The sequence below is a fragment of the Somniosus microcephalus genome, chromosome 23 (genome assembly GCF_052327205.1).
Source record: "Somniosus microcephalus isolate GS21.2 chromosome 23, FLI_Smic_1.0, whole genome shotgun sequence".
Lineage (NCBI taxonomy): Eukaryota > Metazoa > Chordata > Chondrichthyes > Squaliformes > Somniosidae > Somniosus > Somniosus microcephalus.
Window position 1 is genome coordinate 13,345,256 of NC_141009.1, and position 25,812 is coordinate 13,371,067.

At 48.2% G+C, this 25,812-nt stretch overlaps 1 protein-coding gene across 3 annotated transcripts in view; it reads left to right on the top strand.

Moving 5' to 3' along the window:
* Positions 1–25,812, top strand: part of slc27a4 (solute carrier family 27 member 4) — a 63,624-nt gene that overhangs the window by 12,895 nt on the left and 24,917 nt on the right. For all 3 annotated transcript variants that reach the window (XM_085965417.1, XM_085965418.1, XM_085965420.1), the window contains exon 3: positions 1,423–1,817. In XM_085965417.1, the coding sequence (XP_085821543.1) occupies positions 1,423–1,817 (395 nt within the window). The remainder of the gene's footprint in view (positions 1–1,422; positions 1,818–25,812) is intronic.

A 25,812-nucleotide genomic window follows, 5' to 3' on the forward strand; every position in this document is an offset into this window, starting at 1 on the left:
CATTGACGAAGTGTTTAAATTCAGTGCCGCTGGGGGATATGGGCCAGTGAGGTTGGGGGTAATGGGCGAGCAGGACTTACTCCAGGACAGGGTTTGTGCAGTTGACTTTTGGGCAAGTTGGAGTTGAAGGGTGGAGGAGGGAAGTAGAGAAATCCAGAAGCTTACAGCACAGAAGGAGGCCATTCGGCCCATTGTGCCTGTGCCAGGAGGTACCAAAAGCATGGATAAGAGTTTGTGGTGATGGGACTGAGGTATGGCTGAAGGCCAGCAGTGTTGCAGGGGTGGAAGCGAGTGGTCTCGGGGATCGATCCGATGTGGGGTTTGAAACTTAGCTCTGGGACGAGCAGCTTTTAGTGGTTGAGTGAATCTGCAGTACAAAACTACTTATAGCCTGACGTCAGCTGTTTTAAGGATTGCAAAAATGGAAATGGCGGAGGTGCCCTCTGGTGTTAAGGTTTAGACACACTGGGGTTAAAATCATACTGCAGTATTACACATTGATACGAAATGACCCCGCTGCTATTTCAAATAGATTAACATCTATGTCAACATACATGACGACAGGAATTTCATATGAATGTGTTAATTGTTTGTTACTAATAAGGCACAGTGCCACTTCAGCCCCTGGTAGGAGAGTTCCTCTGTCTGCCGTTTGTATAAAAAATGCATTTACAATTTAGTTGCAAGTCGTGAACATGGTAATTTGCCCCATTATTGGGCGGAGTAGAGAGAACGTTATCCTGTATCTAACCAGGGCTGTAATCTAACCTGGGAGTGTCTGATGCTCCCAAGCTGTGAAAAAACCTCCCGTTGATGACCACTGACACCCTTCATCTTGATGAGTGCAAAGAGGTCACAGGACCTTTTAAAAATCCTGGCCTGGTTGAAACTGGGCGGGGAACTGGCTGAGGTCTTGCTCTGTTGGCACACCACTTCCTTCACATCTTGTTTCTTCAATGCTGTCTCTGTCTGTGTCCCACCCCTTCCCTCTCTCCTCTAGATTTTGGTTTTCTCTCCTGTTCTCCTTTGTTACCTTGCTTCCCACCACTCCCAAGACCTCCCTCCCACGATCGCAGCACAGTGTAACTGGCCCTGAGGAATCAGAAAGAAAGAAACCGTTGTAATGTAGGAAACACGGCAGACAATTTGCGCACAGCAAGGCTCCACAAGCAGCAATGTAAGAAATGACCGGATCATCTGCTTTAGGTGCTGGTTGAGGGATGTGTGTTGGCCAGGACACTGGGTGAACTCCTCGGCACATCTCGTTGTCCGCTGGGACCCAACGGAAGAGGTGAAGTGTTTCATTCTCCAGTATTGACTCCCCTCACTGCGACAGGTATTGGAGGGACAAGAGAACGAGATGCAGTTGCTCTCTCAGCTCACGTTTCTTTTCATGTGTCTTTTTGCCTCCTCTTACCTCAGTGCTGCTGGTGTCCTCTTCAAAGTGAGAAGCAAAGTGAAGCAGAACTTGAAGCTGAACAACACAGTCCCGAAAATCTTCCACGAAATCGTCCAGAGGCACCCGGACAAGACGGCGCTCATATTTGAGGGGACGGGCACCGCCTGGAGTTTCCGGGACCTGGACGAGTACTCCAACCGAGTCGCCAACTATTTTTGCGGGCAGGGCTACCGCACTGGCGACGTGGTGGCACTTTTCATGGAGAGCAGGAGCGAGTACGTGGGACTGTGGTTGGGGCTGGCTAAGGTTGGCGTGGAGGCGGCACTGATTAACTTCAACCTGCGGATGGACGCACTGACATACTGCATCAACATCTCCAGGGCCAAGGCTATCGTGTTCGGGGGCGAATTGAACAACGGTAAGTGCAAGGCGACGGCTTCAGTAAACAAGGAGGACCAAAGATGGTGAGTGGCAGAAGTGTCTTATCTGAGACCAACTCTTTAAAAAAAGAAAGACTTGCATTTATATAGCGCCTTTCACGACCTCAGGACGTCCCAAAATGCTTTACAGTCAATGAAGTACTCTTTTTTTGAAGTATAGTCACTGTTGTAATGTAGGAAACACGGCAGCCAATAAGCGCACAGCAAGCTCCCACAACGGCAATGTGATAATGGCCAAATAATCTGTTTTAGTGATGATGGTTGAGGGATAAATATTGGCCAGGACACCAGGGATAACTCCCCCGCTCTTCTTCAAAATAGTGCCACGGAATCTTTTACATTCACCTGAGAGAGCAGACGGGGCCTCGGTTTAACGCCTCATCCGAAAGACGGCACCTCCGACAGTGCAGCACTCCCTCGGCACTGCACTGGGAGTGCCAGCCTGGATTTTTGTGCTCAAGTCTCTGGAGTGGGACTTGAATGCACAACCTTCTGACTCGGAGGCGAGAGTGCTGCCCACTGAGACGGTCTAGAGGTTTAGAAACAACACGATACCATAATAGGCCAAATTACTGAAAAACAACTCGGGTGGTTCAGACATAGAATCTTACAGCAATGAAAGAGGTCATTCGGCCCATCGTGCCTGTGCCGGCGCATTGCAAGAGTGGGTGAGGGGGACTAATTGGTTTCAGTTAGCCCCTCTCCCTCGCTCTTACCCCCCAGCCCTGCATATTTTTCATTTTCAAGTATTTATCCAATTCCCTTTTGAAAGGTACTATTGAATCTGCTTCCACCGCCCTTACAGGCAGTGCATTCCAGATCATCATAAATATGTACACGCAGTACTTCAGATAGCGTCTGATCACCTTATACAGCAACGATACAAAATCTTCTCCAGTTCTCCACATTCACCTGTGTCGGCCGCCCACTGAGAATGAAGAGGGAGGAGGAAAGACTGAACAGGCTGGGGCTCTTTTACTCTAGAAAAGAGAAGATTGAGAGGCGACTTGTTCGAGGTATTTAAAATTACTAGAGGGTTCGATAGGGTAGACGTAGAGATGTTTCCACTTGTGGGCGGGACCAGAACTAGGGGCCATAAATTTAAGATAGTCACCAATAAATCCAATGGGGAATTCAGGAGAAACCCCTTTACCCAGAGAGCGGTGAGAATGGGGAACTCGCTACCACAGGGAGTGGTTGAGGCGAATAGCAGAGATACATTCAAGGGGAAGCTGGATAAACACATGAGGGAGAAAGGAGTGTGCAGGGACAGAGGGACCTGGGAGTTAATGTGCATAGGTCCCTGAAGGTGGCAGGACATATTGAGAGAGTGGTTAACAGTGGGATCTTGGGCTTCATAAATAGAGTTATTGAGTACAAAAGTAGAGAGGTTATGGTGACTGCTTATAAAGCGCTGGTTCGGCCACAACTGGAGTATTGCGTCCAGTTCTGGTCACCACACTTTAGGAAGGATGTGAAGGCCCTTGAGAGGGTGCAAAGGAGATTTACCAGAATGGTTCCGGGGATGGGGGATCTTAGCTACAAGGACAGGTTGGAGAAGCTGGATTTGTTTTCATTGGAGCAAAGGCGGTTGAGGGGTGATTTGACAGAGGTGTACAAGATTATGACGGGTTTGGATAGGCTAGATGGGGAAAGGCTGTTCCCACTAGTTGATGGTACAAGGACTAGGGGACACAGATTTAAGGTTTTGGGCAAAAGATACAGGGGGGGATGTGAGGAAAAACTTTTTTACGCAGCGAGTGGTGATGACCTGGAACCCGCTGCCGACGGAAGTGGTGGAAGCAGAGACATTAAATGTTTTCAATGGGAGACTGGATAGGCACTTGAGGGAAATAAACTTGCAGGGCCATGGGGATAGAGGGGGGGAATGGGACTGACTGGATTGCTCTACAGAGAGCCGGCACGGACTCGATGGGCCGAATGGCCGCCTTCTGTGCCGTTATGACTCTATGAATAGAAGGCTATGTTGATGGGGTTAGATTAAGAAGGGCGGGAGGAGGCTCATGTGGAGCATAAACACCGCATGGACCAGTTGGGCTGAATGTCCTGTTTCCCTGCTGTAAATACTATGCAACTGTCCCCCCTCCCGCCCCCCCCCCCCCCCGGTTCTTTGACCATGCAAGCTGAATGAGCAATGGCCGATGAGCAAAATGTGCAGAAGGAACAAGGCCGAGAGGAAGACAATGGTCAGACTGTATTAATGATCACATCAGGGCCAAGTTTTATGGAAGTAGTGTACCGTAAATCTGGCAGAAAGGGTCGGGATAGCTTCATTCATTCATGACTCATTTGCTGATCTGATGGTGAAAAATTATCCAGCTTCATCTGTGGCTTGTTTTGGAATATCAGTGGAAGTCACTTTACTTATTCATGTTTATATCAGATGTCGGTGCACCACATCACAGGGCTTACTGCTAGTGCTGCTGCCCCACAAGGTTTTAGATCAGACAAGTCTGGTTGTTGGGCAGATTCTCTGGAAACTTCTGAAACAGAAATCAAACGGCAAAAGTTGGATAAAATTTTCTTTTATTTTTTATAAATCCCTTTTATTTTCTTCCAAGATCCCCGGGTTTGAATCCCAGCTGGGTTCACTTCAGCCTTTCGCCCTTCTGAGATGGAAGGAATGAGTAGCAGGTTTAGGGTGTGGTGGAGAGCAGCAGGTTACAGGGACTGTGTCAGCTGTGGCTCCGTGGGCAGCACACTCACCTCCGAGTCAGAAGGTTGTGAGGTTCAAGTCCCACTCCAGGGACTGGAGCACAAAAATCCAGGCTGACACTCCCCAGTGCAGTGCTGAGGGAGCGCTGCACTGTCGGAGGCGCCGTCTTTCGGATGAGACGACAGTGGACTTAAAAGATCCCACTGCACTATTTAACAGAACAGCTGGGGAGTTTGCCCCAGTGCCATACCCAATATTTATCCATCACTAAAACAGATTATCTGGTTATTATCACATTGCTGTTTGTGGGATCTTGCTGTGCGCAAATTGGCTGCTGTGTTTCCTACATTCTTCTTCTTCTTGGGCAGTCCCTCGGAACCGAGGATGACTTGCTTCCACATTAAAAATGAGTTCTCGGGTGACTGATGAGCCCAATGCGGGACCTACAGTCTCTGTCACAGGTGGGGCAGACGGTGGTTGAAGGGGGCGGGTGGGTGGGGTGCTTGGGTTGACGTGCGCTCCTTGCGCTGCCTGGGCTTGGCTTCCGCTCGCTCCCGGCGAAGAGACTCGAGGTGTTCGGCGCCTTCCCGGATGCTTCTCCTCCACTTTGTGCGGTCTTGGGCCAGGGATTCCCAGGTGTCGGTGGGGATGTTACACTTTTTCAAGGAGGCTTTGAGGGTGTCCTTGAAGCGTTTCCTCTGCCCACCTGGGGCTCTCTTGCCGTGCCGGAGCTCCGAGTAGAGCGCTTGTTTTGGGAGTCTCATATCAGGCATGTGACTACACTTCAAAAGTACCGTTAAGCACTTTGGGGCATCCTGAGTTTGTGTAAGTCTTTCTTTTCTGTGCGTGTCCTGAACACAAGTAATGTCTAAGCAGAGTCCTTCCTGTTGGCTATGGAAGCCGAGGTCAGCACTACCTCATGTACCATTGGATAACGATGAGTCTCTCTCTTTCGCTACATTTTCTTTCTTGCTTTCCCCCCCTCCCTTCACATACCATAATGGAGGAACCCAACCCAATTCTCCATATAGTGAATGAAAATTAAAGCTGGCAAGTGCCCAGATTTCAGCCTTGCACGTGAGGTGCAGAAATAGCCTCGGCACCAGAATGAAGACAAGTGCAATACGGAAAGTAAGATAAGTATCGTGTAGTTTTATCCAAGGAAAGGATTTGCCATTAATAAAAGAAGCTGTGTCGTCACATAAGGCTTTGTCCTGCAAAAATTCAGGCAGAAAGTGGAGAAGATGGATAATTGGAGTGCTGAGATCCCACCGTCCCGCGTGGCCTGTGATGTGCCAGTGCCAGTGCCACACATTGGTTTTCAGTGAATTTTCAACAGCAGGGAAGCAAAAAAACAGAACTCCAGACTGGCTCCCAGCCCCCTCCTCAGGCTTATTCTACCCGTGTCTGGCAGGAAGTGGCACCTCTTGATTTCTTTTTTCCCACCCTCCCCCACCCACGCCACAGGCTAGAACATAAGAATCAGGAGCAGGAGTCGGCCACACGGTCCCTCGAGCCTGCTCCGCCATTCAATAAGATCATGGCTGATCATCGACCTCAACTCCACTTTCCTGCCCGATCTCCATATCCCTTGATTCCCCGAGAGTCCAATAATCTTATCGATCTCAGCCTTGAATATACTCAATGATTCAGCATGCACAGCCCTTTGAGGCAGAGAATTCCAAAGATTCACAACCCTCTGAGTGAAGAAATTCCTCCTCATCTCAGTCTTAAAATGGCCGACCCCTTATCCTGAGACTATGCCCCCCTAGTTCTAGACTCTCCAGCCAGGGGAAACAACCTCTCAGCATCTACCCTGTCAATCCCCCTCAGAATCTTATATGTTTCGATGAGATCACTTCTCATTCTTCTGAACTCCAGAGAGTATAGGCCCAGTCTACACAATCTCTCCTCATAGGACAAACCCTCTCATCCCAGGGATCAATCTAGTGAACTTTAACCTATCCTCCTTAAATAGCTCATTCCACTTGCTGCAACCAAGAGGACAGAGAGTTGACCTGGATCCAGGGCTTTGCCCGTGGCGCACTGGGCCAGCTGCCTTGAGGCGGGTGAACCCATCCCATTTGAGCACGTGCTTGGCTGGCGTCTCAGTGCACCAAAATAGCTACGAGTGGAAGAGTAGAGGGGGTTAGTCTTGCGTCAGACCGCTCTGTGGTACAGCATATTGCAGCTCCAGGGGAATGGCTGTTTTCTGCCAGCCCTGCACAATGACTATCAGATGTAAAGGGACACCGTCTATCGTGATAAACAGCACCTGGACAGATCTTGCACTCAGATAGCACTCTATCTACACATAACGATGGCAGCTCCATATAAACATGGTAGATTTACAAACCATTGTGCCACGGCCTGTCTAATCATAAACCCGGCGGAGCCGTTTCCAAAAAAAAGGTGAAGCTTTTGATTTTTCTCTCTCTCTTTTCTGCCCTCCTCTTCTGAAAGTGCTAACTGTTGTTGGGGCTCATTCCCAGTCCCTTTCCCAATTTGACCATTTGTGCCCGTGAGCTTAAGACATCGAAAAAGAAAGAAAGACTTGCATTTCTATAGCGCCTTTCACGACCACCGGACATCCCAAAACGCTTTGCAGCCAACTAAGTACTTTTTGAAGTGTAGTCACTGTTGTAATGTAGGAAACGCAGCAGCCAATTTGCGCACAGCAAGCTCCCACAAACAGCAATGTGATAATGACCAGATAATCTTGTTTTTTTAGTGATGTTGATTGAGGGATAAATATTGGCCCAGGACACCGGGGAGAACTCCCCTGCTCTTCTTCGAAATAGTGGCCATGGGATCTTTTACGTCCACCTGAGAGAGCAGAGGGGGGCCTCGGCTTAACGTCTCATCCGAAAGACGGCACCTCCGACAGTGCAGCCTTGACTTTTGTGCTCAAGTCCCTGGAGTGGGACTATCGACGCACAACGCTCTTGACTCGGAGGCGAGGGTGCTACCTACTGAGGTGACACTGGCACCAGGGTTTTCCGCTCGCGCACGAGCTAGCCCGCGGTTCCCTCCACCTCCCTCCATTCATTGTAATGGACAAGGAAATAATGGCGGGCTGGTGAACACAGAGCGGAAAACCCTGGCTCGTGAGTGTCACCATGAGAGGGTGGGACTGTCATTCTGTCGTCACCTGAAGTGTGTCCGGCCGGGGTCACTCGAAAGCCATCCGGTGACGGATCCTTCCTGGCTAATTATCGTTTTTCTTCTTCTGAAACCAAGAGTCACTGATGTCAATCGCAGCAGCCCCAACTCCTAGGCCCGACACAGGCTAGCTAATTTCAGCATAGACTCGAATCTGGGACCCTCTGATCGGTATGCCCCAGTACCACACGGGGCAAGTGAAGCTTCTTGTAAAGTTTGTTAACTCTCGCTCTGTGGTAGAGGTTTCCCTGTTCCGCTTCCACCATCTTGGAATCTCTGAAAGTGCTGGGGCAGCAGAAAGGTCAGTACAGCTGGGCCCGGCATTGCGTCCTCCCCTCCCCCCTCCTCCTCGCCCCTTCCCATCCGTTTACTCCCGCCCCCCCAAGGATTAGGGAGGCAAATGGTCAGTCAGCATTTCTGCTACTGATCGCTATCCATTTGCCCCCCGCCCCTGCGCTGGACAAATATACGTGCTGGTTACAAATCAAGATGTGGCTCGGTGATGGAGTGGGCTGTGATGGCTCCTGCAATCAAATACCCTAATCTCACACTCTCTGGTGAGGCTCATGCTCACAGAGAGACCCTTGGGTAAGGGACTGGAAGACTGGCACCAGTCAGAGTGAAAGTTTTACAAATCATCCCAGAATCAGTGGAGGGTTGCTATGGAAACTGAATGCTCTGTGGCTAAGAGGGCCCATTCTGGACAGAGTGCATTGGATGAGACGTAGAATTCTGCAGCACACAAACAGGCCATTCGGCCCATCTATGCCAGTGTTTATGCTCGACATTACTCCTTCCACCTTACTTCCCCTCAGAGACACAAACGCTGTGGCTGTTCAAAATCTGCGGCGCGTCCTCTTGTTGCATTTGGTTGAATCTTCACCTTTTAGCTCCCTCTCGCAAACAACTGTTACCAAACCGAAATCCGAGCGGTCACCAGATGGCAATTGAGAGTCATATTAGAGGGAGTTTTGTCTTGTGGGTCTTGGCCCACTAGGAACTGGACTGAGCTCAGACACAGGAGATGTTCATCCCATCAAGCCTATGTCGGATTTGAGCCTCGGTCTGAGAAGTGAAAGGCAAGTGTCTAACCCATTGCACTACCAAGTCACTTGAAATCAGTGTTCCCTTTAAGCATTGAAAAAAACGTGCAAGCGTGGACATTTGAACGGACCGCGCTGCCCCCCAAAAAATTACGGGGAACATTGCTTGAAATGTTAATTTTAAGCAGCAAGTATGTAACTTTGAAACCCTTCCAGAATCTGTCTGCTCGAGGGGTGGGGCAGTAGAGTGGGTCAGCACGCTATCCTTTCGGGACCTGGGTTTGAGCCCAGTCCAGTCCGATGGGCGAAAGCCTCCTCTCCCTGCTCATTATAAGAGACCTGTATGAAATGAGCTTGGGGCAGCCTCGGTCCAGTTCTCAGTGGGTAGAAGGCCCAGCACAAAAATAAAACTGCTCTTAGTTGGCACTAATTTGGCAATTTCAGTCAGGTGGTACGGTAAACGAGAATGGCACACGAGTGCAGTAGGAGACAAGTGCTCGGAGATTGGCACTGAGGCACAGTGCAGAGGGAAGTGGACGGGTGAAGTTAATCCAGGCAAATTGTTTCCTACACCGAGTGGTTCCAATGCCATGGAATTTCAGCACAGAAGGAGGCCATTCAGCCCATTGTGCCTGTGCTGCTGCTCGCTCTTCAACTGGAGCCGCCCATTCCTAATCCCATTCCGTGCCCTTTTGCCTGAGTCTTTTATATTATTTCTTGTCAAATACTTAACCAATTCCTTTTTAAGTCATGTTGCAGTCTGTGCCTCAATAATCACTTGTGGTAAGCCATTCCATATTCTCATAGCCCTCTGCGTAAAAAACAATTCTAACTTCCCCCTTTTTTCTTAGTTTGACAATCTTGAGTATGAGCCTCCCCCTCCATCATTACAGTTTCACCAAACAGTGGAAATAACCTTTCACTATTTATCCTTGCAAAACCTTTCATCATTTGAAAACCTTTTTTAGATCTTCCGCCCACCCCACCTTAACCATCGCCACATTTTTCAAGCCTTTCTTTATTAATAGAGGCATAGAATACAAAAGCAAGGAAGTGATGCTAAACCTTTATAAAACACTGGTTAGGCCTCAGCTGGAGTAATGTGTCCAATTCTGGGCCCCGCACTTTAGGAACGATGTCAAGACCTTGGAGAGGGTGCAGAGGAGATTCACTCGAATGGTACCAGGGATGAGGGGCTTCAGTTATGTGGAGAGACTGGAGAAACTGGGGTTGTTCTCCTTGGAGCAGAGAAGGTCAAGAGATTTGGTAGAGGTGTTCAAACTCATGAAGGGTTTTGACAGAGTAAATAAGGAAAAACTGTTTCCAATGGCAGAAGGGTTGGTAACCAGAGGACACAGATTTAAGGTGATTGGCAAAGAACCAGAAGTGACAGACATTTTTTTACACAGTGAGTTACTGTGATCTGGAATGCACTGCCAGAAAGTGTGGTGGAAGCAGATTCAATAGTAACATTCAAAAGAGAATTAGATAAATACTTGAAGGGAAAAATTTTACAGGACTATGGGGAAAGACCAGGGGAGTGGGATTAATTGGATAGCTCTACCAAAGAGCCGGCACAGGCACGATGGGCCGAATGGCCTCCTTCTATGCTGTCTCATTGTACGATTCTTCAGAACTATAATTCTGGTTTCATTCGAGTGAAGCTTTGCTACACCCTTTCCTTGGCTCTAACAAATTGGAGAGTGCCTATAATGGAGAGTGCCCAGAACTGCACGCAGCATTCCAACTGTGACCTGACCAATATCTTAATTCAACATCACTTCCTTGCTTTTGCATTGATACCAGGAGACACAAGTTTAAAAATTAGGAAGTTAGGAGGAAGTCGGGGAAACCTTTCACCCAAAGGGTTTTTGAGTTGTAAAGTAAGTTAAGCACAGGAGGCCATTGAAGTAGACTGCGCAATCAGGTTTAAGAGGCAACTTAGATATATTTTCAGAGAGCAAAAGTGCTCGAAGGATATAGTAAGAAGGCAGGTGGGTGGAGTTGATCCATGGTGGACTTGTTGAGCCATTTGCCCATTTTTCTGCGTTCTTCAGTATTGCATTGAAAGATGAAAGTGCTACCACCCAATGCAGGGTGAAGAGCTGAAGCAATATTTCTGTCACCGTCAACATCCCGCCGTTCAATTTGAAAAGGGCGTGGAGCATTTGAGAGATGTGGTGGCATGTTGGCAGCACTTCAAAACTGTTGTGGCTTTTTTGTCCTCTGTAATCTTTTCAAAATGCTTCTAAGTAAAGCCATTACTTTTAGATCCTTGGACTTCCTGTCATCCCTAAACAGCGGAGCAACCCTATTTAAAGGGAGTTGCAATTCCCACACTTAGGAACAGGAAAAGCTGTGCTGCCCAATAAGTCCTACTCTTTTTTGATAGATGGGCATCACCTACCCACCTTTTCACCATATCCACCAACCTCTTCTCTCTCTGGAAACATAACTGATTGACCCCCTTTAATTTTTTTCATGACTTTTTGCCCTTTGGCTGAAAAAAAAAATCTGCTCTACTTCCCTTCTAACCTGCCCTGGGAATTGAACAGATCACCACAGTTAACCACATTCCAGGATCAGTCTTGTCAATTCTCTTCATAATCTTAAAACTTCAATTAGATCACCTCAGAGCCTCCTTTCCAAAAAAAAATGCCCAACTTCCTTAACTTAACTATTGTTCCTGATACTTGGTATCATTTCGGTTGCTCACCCACAGGAATAATATCCTTTGCTGTGCGCAAATTGGCTGCCGCGTTTCCCACATGACAACAGTGACTACACTTCAAAAAGTACTTCATTGGCAGTAAAGCGCTTTGGGACGTCCGGTGGTCGAGAAAGGTGCTATAGAAATGCAAGTCTTTCTTTCTTCCTAACATTGTGACCAGAACTGTACACCGTGCTCTGGATAGAGTCTGACTAATATTTTACACGGCAGCAACGCAATCTCTCCCGATTTGTACTCCATTGCACTACTAGTGTAACCCAGCGCAATGTCTTATTTGCCTTTTTTTGTACTGCACCCAGCACTGTGCTGACGGTTGATTATATTTAGATTATGTGCCGAAGTCTCTGCGGTGGGACTTGAACACACGACCTTCCGACCCAGAGGATCTGTGACTGCTCCATTTAACTGAGCTAGTTAAAATAGAGAGGCCTAGATACTCATCTCGGGCGGTGGATCAGAACGGGTGGTATCCGCCCGTAATACGCAGTGCCCGATATTGGGTCCCGTCGCAGTCAATGGAACTGAATATCGGGCGCTGGGTATAGGGGGCGGCCGATCCGAGACCGCCCGTTTTGGCCCCATCGCCCAAGACCAATTTCTGGGCCACAATACCTGGAGGGCTGTTGGTGCCTGTGGAGTTCTACCTCAGCGCGAATTAAGGAGAGGAGGAGGGGTGAATAGGGAACCCGTTGAATTTAAAAAGGGAAATTGTTGTATTCTTTTGGTGAACATCAATGTTGGCCAAAGATCTCTTCTCTGTGAACCAGCAGTGCGCTAACCCACAGCGACACCGGCCCCTGTGCTTTTAATTGGAGGGAATGTGGCATTTTTGCAGCGACATCACACTTCAGATCTAGCATGTGACTGATCGTTTCAAATGATCGCTTGTGGTTTGGTGGGTTAACACCTGTCTGACTAATGTATTAAAAGGAGGTCCACATTCTTTGCTATTTCTCTCAGCTAGTCTTCTCTCTCGTTTTTTTTTAATCAGATATCTGCACCCAGTTCTGATGCTGTGTTCCTATGTGTGGTGTGTGGGCAGGCTGAGGCGAGTGACTCCTTGACAGTACTGTTTGACTTGACATTTCCTTCCTGTTTGCAAACAGCCTCCGCGGTGTCTCGTCACTTGAAATATTTATGACTTACTCTCAGCAATTTATTTTTCATTTTTTGTATTTCTCTGCTAGTTTTTTTTGCGGGGGGGGGGGGCGGGGGGACTGGTTTGCCTCTTTTTCCTTTGATTTCTCTCCCATTTTGGTTGGCTGCTACCAATCGCCCTCTCCACCCTCCCAACCCCCTGCCTCAGAATGGTCAGGACCTACCTGGACTATTGTGTGCACTTTTTGGAACCCAGGCTACTGAAAGGTCTAGCTGAGCGGAAAAGTTACAGAAACGAACTACTAAAACGATAATGGGGGGTGGGGCGATAAAACAGACGGGGATAGACTTACGGATCTTCTTGTTGGAAAAGTGAAGACTGAGGGGGCGGATATGATTGAGGTATTCAAAATAGTGAAGCTCCGAGATGTAAGTGATCATCGGGGCACAAGACAGCAGAATGAGGAGCCTTAGTCCAAAAGTTAGATCCATTACTTTACCGAGAGGGTAACTGTTTTTGTGTCAGCTTGGCTCAGTGGTAGCAGTCTTGCCTAAGTCAGAAGGCCGTGGGATCAAGCCTCATCCCGGGACTTGACCACGTAATCAAGGCTGGTACTTCAGAGCCCACGGCACTACTGGAAGAGGCCAGCAGTTACTCCCTCAAGCAACCCCACCAAAGTAGATGAACTGGTCACTTGTCTCATTCGCTATTTGTGGGATCTTGCTGTGCATACACTGGCTGCAGCTTTTGCCTATAAAACTATAGTGACGACACTTCAAAAGTAATTAGTTGCCTGTGATTTTTTTTTTGGGACATCTTTGGGAGCAGCTTACCAAGGGAGTTTGTGGAGGCAAGTCGTCAAGATCTCTTCAAGGTAAAATTACCTTGAAGAGCAGGGGAGTTCTCCACAGTGTCCTGGCCAATATTTATCCCTCAATCAACACCACTTAAAAAAAACAGATTATCTGGTCATTATCACATTGCTGTTTGTGGGAGCTTGCTGTGCGCAAATTGGCTGCTGCGTTTCCTACATTTCAACAGTGATTACACTTCAAAAAGTACTTCATTGGCTGTAAAGCGCGTTGGGATGTCCGGTGGTCGTGAAGGGTGCTGTAGAAATGCAAGTCTTTATTTAATATATAAGCCTTAATTTACAAGACCATGAACTTGTGATGACAAAAGAGAATCATGGTTGTATTGAAGCATTAGTGCACAAAATCAACAAAGCTTTAAACAACTGTTTTACAACATGGAGGTCTGGTTGTGTCCTCCACTAGTTCCTGTGGGCCCGTGCCCGAGTATTTATACTCTCCCTGGACAGCGCCACCCACAGGCCGCTCAGTATTATTTCATAAGTCTTTCTTTCATGAATGACTGATTCATGTCAAGCACTACTTACAAAAGCAAAATACTGCGGATGCTGGAAATCTGAAATAAAAACAGAAAATGCTGGAAATACTCAGCAGAGTCAGGCAGCATCCGTGGACAGAGAGAAACAGAGTCATCGACCAAAAACGTTAACTCTGTCTCTCTCTCCACAGATACTGCCTGACCTGCTGAGTATTTCCAGCATTCTCTGTTTTTATTACTTGAGCACTACTGTTGGATGCAGCGAGTATGTGAAGCTTCAGAGTTTTTTTTGGGCAGGCTGTAGTTTGAGCTGTGGCTTACCTAGGAGACCAGGCTAAGGGTGTGAAGACACTAAACGAGGTTGTGAGAGAAGGAGGAGGCCAAGAGACTGCGTACTGAAGGGTAGCAGAGTTTGAGATCTGGGAGCGCAGTTCCTGCCGGTTTGGAAGCTGAGCTGAAGAGTGGATACACAAGGGCAGTAAGGGTGATTTCCACTGAAGTGTACTTTTTTTTTTGCCCTCCAGTTTTCTACCGCCCTTTCCAGAGGGTGCTGACTCCTTGCCCATTTTTTCATACTAGCTGTCATGAATCTTACCATTCATGTAGAAATGACTCATGAGATAACACTGGGTGGCCAGCTGGTGGCGCCGTCCAAGGAAAGTATAAATACTCTGGCGTGGGCCCAGCTTGCTCAGGACGTTTTTGTAACCAGGAACTAGTGATGTAACTAGAACTCATGGTTGTGAAACAGTTGACTAAAGCCTTGTTTTATACTCAAACCAAGTGCTTCGTAGTTTTCTTACGTCACTAGCGTTGGTCACTCTCGAGTAGCTCACCCAAGTACCTATTCTTCATGTGTGAGGTTGGACAGTGAGAAACAAAGACAAAGAAAGACTTGCATTTCTATAGCGCCTTTCATGACCGACGGACGTCCCAAAGCGCTTTACAGCCAATGACATACTTTTGAAGTGTAGTCACTGTTGTTGTAATGTGGGAAACGCGGCAGCCAATTTTCGCACAGCAAGCTCCCACAAACAGCAATGTGATAATGACCAGGTAATCTGTTTTAGTGATGTTGATCGAGGGATAAATATTGTCCAGGACACCGGGGATAACTCCCCTGCTCTTCTTCGAAAGAGTGCCGTGGGATCTTTTACGTCCACCTGAGAGAGCAGACGGGGCCTCAGTTTAACGTCTTGTCTGAAGGACGATATATATATGTTTACAGACAGACACATACAAAATAATACATATATATATATATAATATGCACACATAGATATATATATTCAGAATATGCATACAGATATATATAAAGAAAATACACATATAATGTACCCACACATTTATCTACAGTCTGAATGTGACATTGTCCATTTCCCACACCAGCCGACCTTCAGCCTCTCTGTGCGAGATTGACTATTTCGTTCCAATTGATTCTGGGTAGTTCCGTCATGCTGAAACAAACCCTGTAGGAATTGGGCTTGGATTGTTGCAAAGTCACTTCAAGTAGGCTCCTTGCAGCCAGCAGAGAGACGAGAGTTTTATCTGATCCACTTCCGTTGGTTTCAAAGTGATAAATATCTCTCTCTCTAGCAGATTTTCCGTGGTATTACTCACATTAATTCAGGTGACATGCTGTTTTGTGAGGACAAGGGGCGTTACACTATCGAATGCCGGGCGCATGATTCTATGAGTGAAGCTAAGTAGCGTGACTGGGTGTAAAGGGATAGGCAGACGGGCTGGGAGCCGAGGGGGAGTGGGGAACATATTTTTAACTGTAACTGGATTGAAGAGCTGGGAGGAGATTGGGAATGGGAGCAGAAGTGGAGCCGGATGGAGAGTGGGGAATGGAGCAGGAGAGGAACCGGGAAGAGAGGGGGGATGGGAGCAGGAGCGGAGCCGGGAGGAGAGGGGGGATGGGAGCAGGAGCGGAGCTGGGAGGAGAGGGGGGATGGGAGCAGGAGCGTAGCCGGGAGGAGAGGGGGGATGGGAGCAGGAGAGGAGCCGGGAGGAGAGGGGGGATGGGATAGGAACAGAGCCGGGAGGAGAGGGGGGATGGGATGGGAGCGGAGCCAGGAGTAGAGGGGGGATGGGATGCGAGTGGAGCTGGGAGGAGAGATGGGATGGGAGCGGAGAGGGGGGATGGGATGGGAGTGGAGCCGGGAGGAGAGGGGGATGGGAGCAGGAGAGGAGCCAGGAGGAGAGGGGGGATGTGATGGGAGCAGTGCCGGGAGGAGAGGGGGGATGGGATGGGAGCAGAGCCCGGAGGAGAGGGGGGATGGGATGGGAGTGGAGCCGGGAGGAGAGATGGGATGGGAGCAGAGCTTGGAGAGGAGGCTTGAAGGGCATAAAGAGGGGGCGGGGGCCTCTGAGACACGGGGGAATGCTAAGAGGGGGCGAAGTTGGGGAAAGGGGGCGTGGTTAGGTGAGGCGGGGAGAATTTACTTTCAGACTGAGCTAACACTTGTGTAGCTGGAGCAGTGACATGCCATCAGACGGGGGTAGAACTTGTGACAGCAGAGGCAGTAGTATGTTTGAGTAAATAAGTTAAAAACAAAATGAAGCTGAGAGGGAAGGTGTGGAGCAAGGGTTGAAGGCCTGCCTGAGCTGGGAATGAGCCAGGGTGGGGACAGCACAAAGGACACTTCTGTGATTTTATTTTGATGTTTACAATTAGATGAGGTCGCAGTAACTCGAGGGGGGTGACGTAATAAAACTCACTACGCACTTGGTTTGAGCATAAAGCAAGGCTTTAATCAACTTGTTTCAGAACATGGAGGTCTAGTTGTACTTCACTAGTTCCTTGTCTTACAAAATGTCCCTGAAAAGCTGGGGCCGACGCCCGAGTATTTATACTCCTTGGATGGCGCCACCAGCTGGCCGTCCAGTGTTATTTCATGAGTAGTTTCTTGATGAATGATGAGATTTATAACAGGGGGATTTTCAACTTGCACCCAAAATGGGCATAAAGTGGACAAAGTGACCTCCCGGCCCACCCGAAGCCTGCGTTGAACCATTTTCAGTTTCGGACCTCATTCGAACATACCCGGTAACCTGCGGGCGCCAAACTGCAAAACAGGGATATGATCACTAATTGTAATTAGAATCTCCACAGGAATGTTTATGTGGGATCTTTCCACAGGACCTTGCAGCCCTCGTATTGAATTACCGTATAGGGTGTGTCCTTCACACGTTAACTTTGCTTCCTATTATCATGCCTTAAAAATGAAAAAGCTCGATGTCGACACGCCACGGTGGAAAATGTTTAGTGTCAGCCAGTGGCTCAGTGGGGCAGCACGCTCGCCTCTGAGTCAGAAGGTTGTGGGTTCAAGTCCTACTTCAGAGACTTGAGCGCAAAAATGTAGGCTGATGCTCCCAGTGCAGTGCTGAGGGAGTGCTGCACTGTCAGAGGTGCCGTCTTTCGGATGAGATGTTAAACCGAGGCCCCGTCTGCTCTCTCAGGTGAACGTAAAAGATCCCACAGCCACTATTTCGAACAAAAGCAGGTGTGTTCTCCCCGGTGTCCTGGCCAATATTTATCCCTCAATCAACATCACTAATAAAAAAGCAGATTTATCTGGTCATTATCATGATGCTGTTTGTGGGAGCTTGCTGTGCGCAAATTTGCTGCCGTGTTTTCTACATTACAACAGTGACTAAGTTCAAAAGTATTTCATTGGCTGTAAAGTGCTTTGGGACGTGCTGAGGTGGTGAAAGTCGCTATATTTTCTTTATGTAAAAAAACTTTTTGATGGGAAAGGCCGATATCAATATGTCAACATGTCCCACTTTGTTCGATGAACCAGTTGAATCAGTAAAAATGCCATTTTTTGTCAGTAATTGAAATTGAAATGGTGAAAAGTAAGTTTTTTTTAAAAAAATCAAAAGATGATAAATTTCACTATCACATTGATCCTTTATAAACAGAAAGGCTGCATCTGCTTGAGTGAATGAGAGTGAGAAAATGACAGCGTACAGATTGCACACCTGCTGCATCTTCTGTTGAAGACTGAATTATAAATACTTCGCAAGGTATAATTAAACTGAGGGAGACAGACAGACGGGCAGGATTCCCCCTCCCCCCATGCCAAACTCCAGCTGTCTCAACACAGTGCTGCAAAATCTCCAGGGCTCCCAACCCAGATCTGCCAAAGCCCAAAACCATCCCCCCCGTGCAGCTAAACCCCATTCCTTCACCCCTTCGGGAACGCTGGCATATTGGTACTGGACTTAATGATCCGGTAGACGAGAGTTCAAATCCCACCATGGAAGCTGAGGGAATTTAAATTCAGTTAATTAAATAAATCTGGAATCAGTAATGGTGACCATGAAACTACCGGATTATTGTAAAAAGCCAGCTGGTTCACTAATGTCCTTTAGGGAAGGAAATCTGCCGCCCTTACCCGGTCTGGCCTATATGTGATTCCAGACCCACAGCAATGTGGTTGACGCTTAATTGCCCTCTGAAATGGCCTAGCAAGCCAAACCGCTACAAAAATCAAAATCCTGGAACTCCCTCCCTAACAGCACTGTGGGAGTACCTTCACTACAGGGACTGCAGCGGTTCAAGAAGGCAGCTCACCACCACCTTCTCAAGGGCAATTAGGGATGGGCAATAAATGCTGGCCTTGCCAGCGACGCCCACATCCCATGTACAATTAAAAAAAAAAAAAATACCCACCTACAACTAGCACACTCCGATTCAATGCTGGTACGGCATAAAATTTAAATAAAAGAAAGAACTTGCATTTCTATAGCGCCTTTCGCAACCTCAAGACGTCCCAAAATGCTTCACAGCCAATGAAGTACTTTTGAAATGTAGTCACTGTTGTAATGTAGGAAACGCGGCAGCCAATTTGCGCACAGCAAGCTCCCACAAACGGCAACATGATAATGACCAGATAATCTGTTTTCTTTAGTGATGTTGGTTGAAGGATAAATATTGTCCAGGACACTGTGGCGAACTCCCCTGCTCTTCTTCGAAATAGTGGCCATGGGATCTTTTACGTCCACCTGGGAGGGCTCCGAGAGACGGCACCTCCAACAGTGCAGCACTCTCTCAGCACTGGAGTGTCGGCCTAGATTTTTGTGCTCAAGTCTCTGGAATTTGATTCCCGAAGCACCAATAAAAATTGTAAAGTACCCTTTAATAAAAATGGAATATGACGTCTTCTGATATTATCATCTATTTAGCATAAACATGGCCTATCGTTATAAAGCAGAAAATCCTCAGATTCGCCAGGAGCAAGACCATGGGTGGTCCGCGAGTGTCACAATTTTTCATTAATACTTTGATGCCAAAATTCCTAATGGAAAGTGCCGATGTAAATTTTTATAATCTGAATCGGTATGGAGACGTCTGTAATGGGAATGTCAATGGGAATAGTTGCCCGTCACAAGACGGTTGCAGGCCTCCTGCCACTAGGTGTCAGTGCAGTGCGTCCTGTTCCCTTCGCCTGGCCGGTGAGCTCTCGTTTTAACTCTCTGCGGAACGTAAACCCAGAAAACCGTGGAAATCCAGAATAGCAGATTCATTCGGATCTGGAAAATTGTGTTTACATTCCACGTTCATTATGGTCACTGCGGCCTTGGCCCAGATTACACGCTGAGGGGAAATGCCACTTCTGGCGATCGTGTGAAAGGGGCGATATCGGATCAGTCGCCCGTTACATCTCCCGCCCGATTTCTACCTTTCCATTGACTTCAATTGAAAGGAAACTCTGGTGAAGAAAAGAAAGACTAGCATTTATTTATTTTTTATTTGTTTATGGGATGTGGGCGTCGCTGGCAAGGCCAGCATTTATTGCCCATCCCTAGTTGCCCTTGAGAAGGTGGTGGTGAGCTGCCTTCTTGAACCGCTGCAGTCCGTGTGGTGAAGGTGCTCCCACAGTGCTGTTAGGGAGGGAGTTCCAGGATTTTGACCCAGCGACGATGAAGGATCGGCCGATATATTTCCAAGTCAGGATGGTGTGTGACTTGGAGAGGAACTTGGGGGTGGTGGTGTTCCCATGCGCCTGCTGCCCTTGTCCTTCTAGGTGGAAGAGGTCGCGGGTTTGGGAGGTGCTGCCGAAGAAGCCTTGGCGAGTTGCTGCAGTGCATCTTGTAGATGGTACACACTGCAGGCACGGTACGCTGGTGGTGGAGGGAGTGAATGTTTAAGGTGGTGGATGGGGTGCCAATCAAGCGGGCTGCTTTGTCCTGGATGGTGTCGAGCTTCTTGAGTGTTGTTGGAGCTGCACTCATCCAGGCAAGTGGAGAATATTCCATCACACTCCTTACTTGTGCCTTGTAGATGGTGGTAAGACTTTGGGGAGTCAGGAGGTGAGACACTCGCCGCAGAATATCCAGCCTCCGACCTGCTCTTGTTGCCACAGTATTTATGTGGTTGGTCCAGTTAAGTTTCTGCTCAAAGTTGACCCCCCAGGATGTTGATGGTGGGGGATTCGGTGATGGTAATGCCATTGAATGTCAAGGGGAGGTGACATGAATCTTGTCATTCAATTGAATCCAATTCAATTCAATTTTATTTGTCATATATGCAGCAGACGTGTGTACTGCACAATGAAATGTTGATTTTTACGAGTCCTCCCAACATTGGAATAAATATGGCATAGCAATGATAAAAATACTAATAGAAATACTAATAGACAGTAATAATAAATAAAACAACAGTAATAAATAATAATAAATTAATCGTTCATGAGTCTTATGGCCTGGGGGTAGAAGCTGTTTCGAAACCTGTTGGTACGAGACCGTATGCTTCGGTATCTCTTACCGGACGGGAGCAGGGCAAAGAGGTTGTGGCTGGGGTGACTCAAGTCTTTAATGATTCTCAGGGCCTTCCCCCGGCACCTCTCGAGGTAGATATCCTGCACAGCAGGTAGTTTAATTCCTATAGTGTGTTGTGCAGCTTTCACTACCATCTGTAGAGCCTTGCGGTCTGTGGCGGTGCAGTTGCCATACCAGGTAGTGATGCAGCCGGACAGGATACTCTCGATGGTGCACCGATAGAAGTTGGTGAGAGTCTGGGGGGCCATTCCAAATTTCTTCAGTCTCCTGAGGAAGAACAGGCGTTGGCATGCCTTCTTGGTTACAACGTCGATGTGATGGGACCACGTTAAGTCCTCCGTAATGAATACACCCAGGAATTTGAAGCTGCTGACCCTCTCCACCTCAGCCCCTTCGATGTAGATTGGGGTGTGTCCCTACCCCTGCCGCTTCCTGTAATCCACGATCATCTCCTTTGTTTTGCTGATGTTGAGGGAGAGGTTGTTGTACTTGCACCATTCTCCTAGGGCTCTTACCTCCTCCCTGTAGCCTGTCTCGTCGCCATCTGATCAGGCCTACAACGGTAGTGTCATCAGCAAACTTGATGATGGAGTTGAAGTTGTGCGTGGCCACGCAATCGTGAGTAAACAGGGAGTACAGAAGGGGAATGTGGAAATGACTTGTGAAATAATATTGGGCAGCCTGCTGGTGGCGCTGTCCAGGGAGAGTATAAATACTCGGGCATGGGCCCAGCTTGCTCAGGACATTCTTTAACAGGAACTAGTAAAGGACACAACTGAATCTCCATGTTGAAAAACAGTTGATTAAAGCTTTGTTTACCACTTAGACCAAGTGCCTAGTAGTTTCTTACGTTAAGCGGTATTTAGACTCTCGCTTGTTGGAGATAGTCATTGCCTGGCACTTCTGTGGTGCGAATGTTACCTGCCACTTATCAGCCCAAGCATGAATGTCGTCCAGGTCTTGTTGCATGCGGGCATGGACTGCTTCATTATCTGAGTGTCCTGGGGTGGGGGAGTCAAACCCACCGTGTCTGACCCAGAGGTGTGGACGCTGCCAACTGACGGTAGCTGGCTCAGGGGCGGCTCCGAAAGGGAGAGACTCGTCGTGTTGAACCCTCCTGGATACGACCCAATACTGAAACAGTTGGGCCATTGCCTGCTTATGGATGTTTGCCACATTTTGAAATTCCAGAGTTTAATTGAGAGTTTGGTATTGGGTGGGCCCCACCAAGAGATCCTAATTAAAAAGCTCTCTTTTTTTACAAACTATCTGCGCAAGGCGTAATCTGCCTGAAGAGTTACAAATTACAAAGTCAAAAGTCAAATTGCAGGTTACCTCAACCTCTCCCGTGCGTATTGCACTTTTGCCCCTCTATGTCTGCCTCGCTTTCTCTGGTAATTCATTTTGAAACAACCGGCAGGTTGTCCCTGGGAAGGAAGGTTTTAAGAGGATAGAATCAAAGAATTTCACAACAGACAAGGAAGCCATTTAGCCCATTACACTGTGCCAACTCTTACTGAGTTCTTGTCTCAGTCCTATCCCCCTGCCCTTTTCCTATACCCTTTTTTCAATTTTGCTTTTTCACCTCCCGGCCCCTCCCTTTGCTCTTTTTTAGATGCTCTTTAAATGTCCACTGGCCAGTGGAAATACTTCTTCCTGATTTACTTTATCAAAACCTCACAAAATTTTGAACACTTCTGTGAGATTTCCTTTTCGTTCTATTCGTTTCTCTAGTTAATTTTTTGAACACTAAGGGGGGAAAAAATTAGGTCGCACCTCCTTTGGGTCGCTAACTTCGCCGGGCGCTAGAAGTTGGCGCCCCAGCGCCGGAAATTGAATGGTAGCGCCCCAATCATGAGGCGGGGCGCTACTGGAAGCGCAACCCCTCCCTCTTGGGGCATTCCCATTCAATATCACGACACTACTTTTAACAGCACCACGCGCGCAGGCTCCCTCCCCTGATTAAAGGGGAGGGGCCTAGCGCAGCGTGCACTGGGGCCCTGCTGGACCACCGGAGAGCAGGGTGCCGGCAAAAGAGCCCGGCACTCGAGAGGAGCGCCAGGCTGACTGATCGCGGCCGGCACCCCGCAGGAGGAGGCAAAAGGGGGCAGGTGCTGGCAGGCGGCCCCAAAAAAATGGCCACCTGGTACTTGCCCTTTAATTGGTGCCGCCGCGGCCGCAAACATGGCACCCTGACCCTGTCGGACAGAGCGTCTGGCGGTAGGTCAGAGGGCGCGAGCGAAGTTTGCGGCCGGGGCGTGAGCGGGGCGCTGCGCACGCCGATGACGTCATCACCGGAGGCACAGCACCGTGGGGCACTATCGGTTACCGCCGCTGCTAACCTCCTGCTGAATTTTGCAGGAGGCGTTAGCGGCGCCGCGCCCAGGCACTTGGAGCTTTGCCCCCCCCCGGGGCGCTAATGGGAGGTGCAAAGCAACCCAATTTTTCCCCCTAAGAGAATCAACGGATGGGGAGATCAGGCAAGAAAGTGGAGTTGAGGTCGAAGATCAGCCATGATCTTATTGAATGGCAGAGCAGGCTCGAGGGGCCGAATGGCCTACTCCTGCTCCTATTTTTTATGTTCTTACGGCACTTTTATATTCGCTAACTGACATGAATCTTGTCATTCATGTGAAAATGACTTATGTAATAATACTGGGCGGCCTGCTGGTGGCGCTGTCCAGGGAGAGTATAAATACTCAGGCACGGGCCCAGCTTGTGCAGGACATTCTTTAACAGGAACTAGTGAAGGACACAACTAGATCTCCATGTTGTAAAACAGTTGATTAAAGCCTTGTTTAATACTCAGACCAAGTGCCTAGTAGTTTTCTTACATCACTAACTAGTCCCAAGAGAGTGGTTTTCAGACGTAGACTCGTGACCAGCTTGTGCCACACTCCCTGGCGCTGCTCCCATTGGAAGCTGACAACCGGCCATTCCTTTCATTACAAGCGAGGGAATCTGGCTCCACACTTTCACCTTTCAAGAGGGGCCTAATGGCCATCTGTGAGACCCAGAGAAATCTCTCTGGCCGACAGGAGGAGGAGGAGTGTGCGTTTGATGCCAGCTGCGCTCTCCTGGTGTCAACGCGGCTTCAGTTACATCGCATGACGTTGGGGGAGTTAGCTGGTGGGGTCCGGTCTCCATGGTGCTCTTTGCTGTCCAGTCACAGGGGGGTGCATACCCCTCAGATTCCCCCATGTACCACGAAAGCCGGTGGCCATTGAAAACAAGGGGAATTCCTAGCTCCCTTGCAGTCAGCCGCTTTCGTCAAAGGTTCCAACAATAGCTGCATCACCTCACAGCGCCGGAGTGTGCTCTAACCACTCAAAACATCCCAGAGGAATTTGCTCCTTTATTTTAACAACAGTTAGTCATCACCGCTTCCAGGAGCGGGAACACAGGCCCTCAGCCAGCCTATGGCACAACAAGATCAGGAGTTTACATCTGAACACCACTCTCTCGGGATTGGTTAGCGAAGATAAAGGTGCCTTAAAATTGACTAGAGACCCGAGAAACTAATAGAACAAATAACGTGCCTGCGCTCCATATAAAGCGCCCTCTTTAACCTCTCCTAATGCCTCCTTCTTTGGCTCGGTCCAAATATTTTGTCCGATTACGCTCCTGTGAAGCGGCTTGGGACATTTTACTACGTTAAACGTGCTATATAGAATATAAATAGGAGCAGGAGTCGGCCATGTGGCTCTTTGAGCCTGCTCCGCCATTCAATAAGATCATGGCTGATCTTCTACCTCAAGTACACCTTCCCGCACTATCCTCATATCCCTTAAATCCCTTAATCTATTGATCTCTGTCTTGAATATACTCAACGACTGAGCATTCACAGCTCTCTGGGGTAGAGAATTCCAAAAACTCACAACCCTCTGAGTGAAGAAATTCCTCCTCATCTCAGTCCTAAATGGCCGACCCCTTATTCTGAGACTGTGTTCTAAACTCCCCAGCCAGGGGAAATATTTTCTCAACATTAACCCTGTCAAGCCCTGTAAGAATTTTGTATGTTTCAATGAGATCACCTCTCATTCTTCTAAATTCTAGGGAATATCGGCGTAGTCTACTCAATCTCTCCTCATAGGACAATCCCCCCATCCCAGGAACCAGTCTGGTGAACCTTCGCTGCACTCCCTCTATGGCAAGTATGTCTTCCCTTAGGTAAGGAGACCAGAACTGTACACAATACTCCAGGTGTGGTCTCACCAATGCCCTGTATAATTGTAGTAAGACTTTACTCTTATACTCTTATGCTGTCAGCTGTGGCTCAGTGGGCAGCACCCTCGCCTTTGAGTCAGAAGGTTGTGGGTTCAAGTCCCACTCCAGGGACTTGAGCACGTAAAGCTAGGCTGACACTCCAGTGCAGTGATGAGGGAGTGCTGCACTGTCGGAGGTGCCGTCTTTCGGATGAGACGTTAAACCGAGGTCCCGTCTGCTATCTCGGGTGAACGTATAAGATCCCATGACACTATTTCGAAGAAGAGCAGGGGAGTTATCCCCGGTGTCCTGGCCAATATTTATCCCTCAATCAACATCACTAAAACAGATGATCTGGTCATTATCATATTGCGGTTTGTGGGCGCTTGCTGTGCGCAAATTGGCTGCTGTGTTTCCCACATTACAACAGTGACCACACTTCAAAAGTACTTCATTGGCTGTAAAGTGCTTTGAGACGTCCAGTGGTTGTGAAAGGCGCTACAGAAATGCAAGTCTTTCTTTTTTCTCTTATACTCTAATCCCTTTGTAACAAAAACTAACATACCGTTTGCTTTCTTAATTGCTTGCTGTACCTGCATGTTAACTTTCTGTGATTCATGTACAAGGACACCCAGGTCCCTCTGAATGCAAACATTTCCCAGTCTCTCACCATTCAAAAAATATTCTGCTTTTTTTGTTTTTCCTACCAAAGTGGATAACTTCATATAAATGCAAATGTTGTTGTCGAAGGGTCCAGGAGTTCAGCATCTGCTTTGTTGCTGTTCCAATTTATGGTGAGTTTTGTTAAAGGAACGTTTCTTGATCCACGCACGCCTCATTCATGGAGCGTACAGGATGTCTCGGACGGTCCCATAAACCACAATCGCAGGCGGCTCCTCGGCCCCCCGATTCC